The 505-nt window shown below is 67.3% G+C and overlaps 1 protein-coding gene across 1 annotated transcript in view; it reads left to right on the top strand.

The window, feature by feature from the left end:
* SOCS3 (suppressor of cytokine signaling 3) overlaps positions 1–505 on the top strand; it is an 11058-nt gene that overhangs the window by 9781 nt on the left and 772 nt on the right. The window contains exon 6 of the mRNA XM_010856516.1: positions 4–496. Coding sequence (XP_010854818.1) covers positions 4–496 — 493 coding nt within the window. The remainder of the gene's footprint in view (positions 1–3; positions 497–505) is intronic.

Below are 505 nucleotides of genomic sequence, written 5' to 3'. Positions count from 1 at the left end.
CAGTGCGCAAGCTGCAGGAGAGCGGCTTTTACTGGAGCACCGTGACGGGCGGCGAAGCGAACTTGCTGCTGAGCGCCGAGCCCGCGGGCACCTTCCTCATCCGCGACAGCTCGGACCAGCGCCACTTTTTCACCCTCAGCGTCAAGACCCAGTCGGGGACCAAGAACCTGCGCATCCAGTGCGAGGGGGGCAGCTTCTCTCTCCAGAGCGACCCCCGGAGCACGCAGCCCGTGCCCCGCTTCGACTGCGTGCTCAAGCTGGTGCATCACTACATGCCCGCCGCCGGCGCCCCCTCGTTCTCCCAGCCCCCCGCTGAACCCTCCTCCTCGCCCTCCTCGGAGGTGCCCGAGCAGCCACCGGCCCAGCCGCTCTCCGGGAACCCCCCCAGGAGAGCCTATTACATCTACTCGGGGGGCGAGAAGATCCCTCTGGTGTTGAGCCGGCCCCTCTCCTCCAACGTGGCCACTCTCCAACATCTCTGTCGGAAGACCGTCAACGGCCACCC

The sequence above is a fragment of the Bison bison genome, unplaced genomic scaffold (assembly GCF_000754665.1).
Source record: "Bison bison bison isolate TAMUID 2011002044 unplaced genomic scaffold, Bison_UMD1.0 scf7180017864371, whole genome shotgun sequence".
In the NCBI taxonomy this organism is placed as follows: domain Eukaryota; kingdom Metazoa; phylum Chordata; class Mammalia; order Artiodactyla; family Bovidae; genus Bison; species Bison bison.
This window is presented reverse-complemented; position numbering and strand designations above follow the sequence as displayed.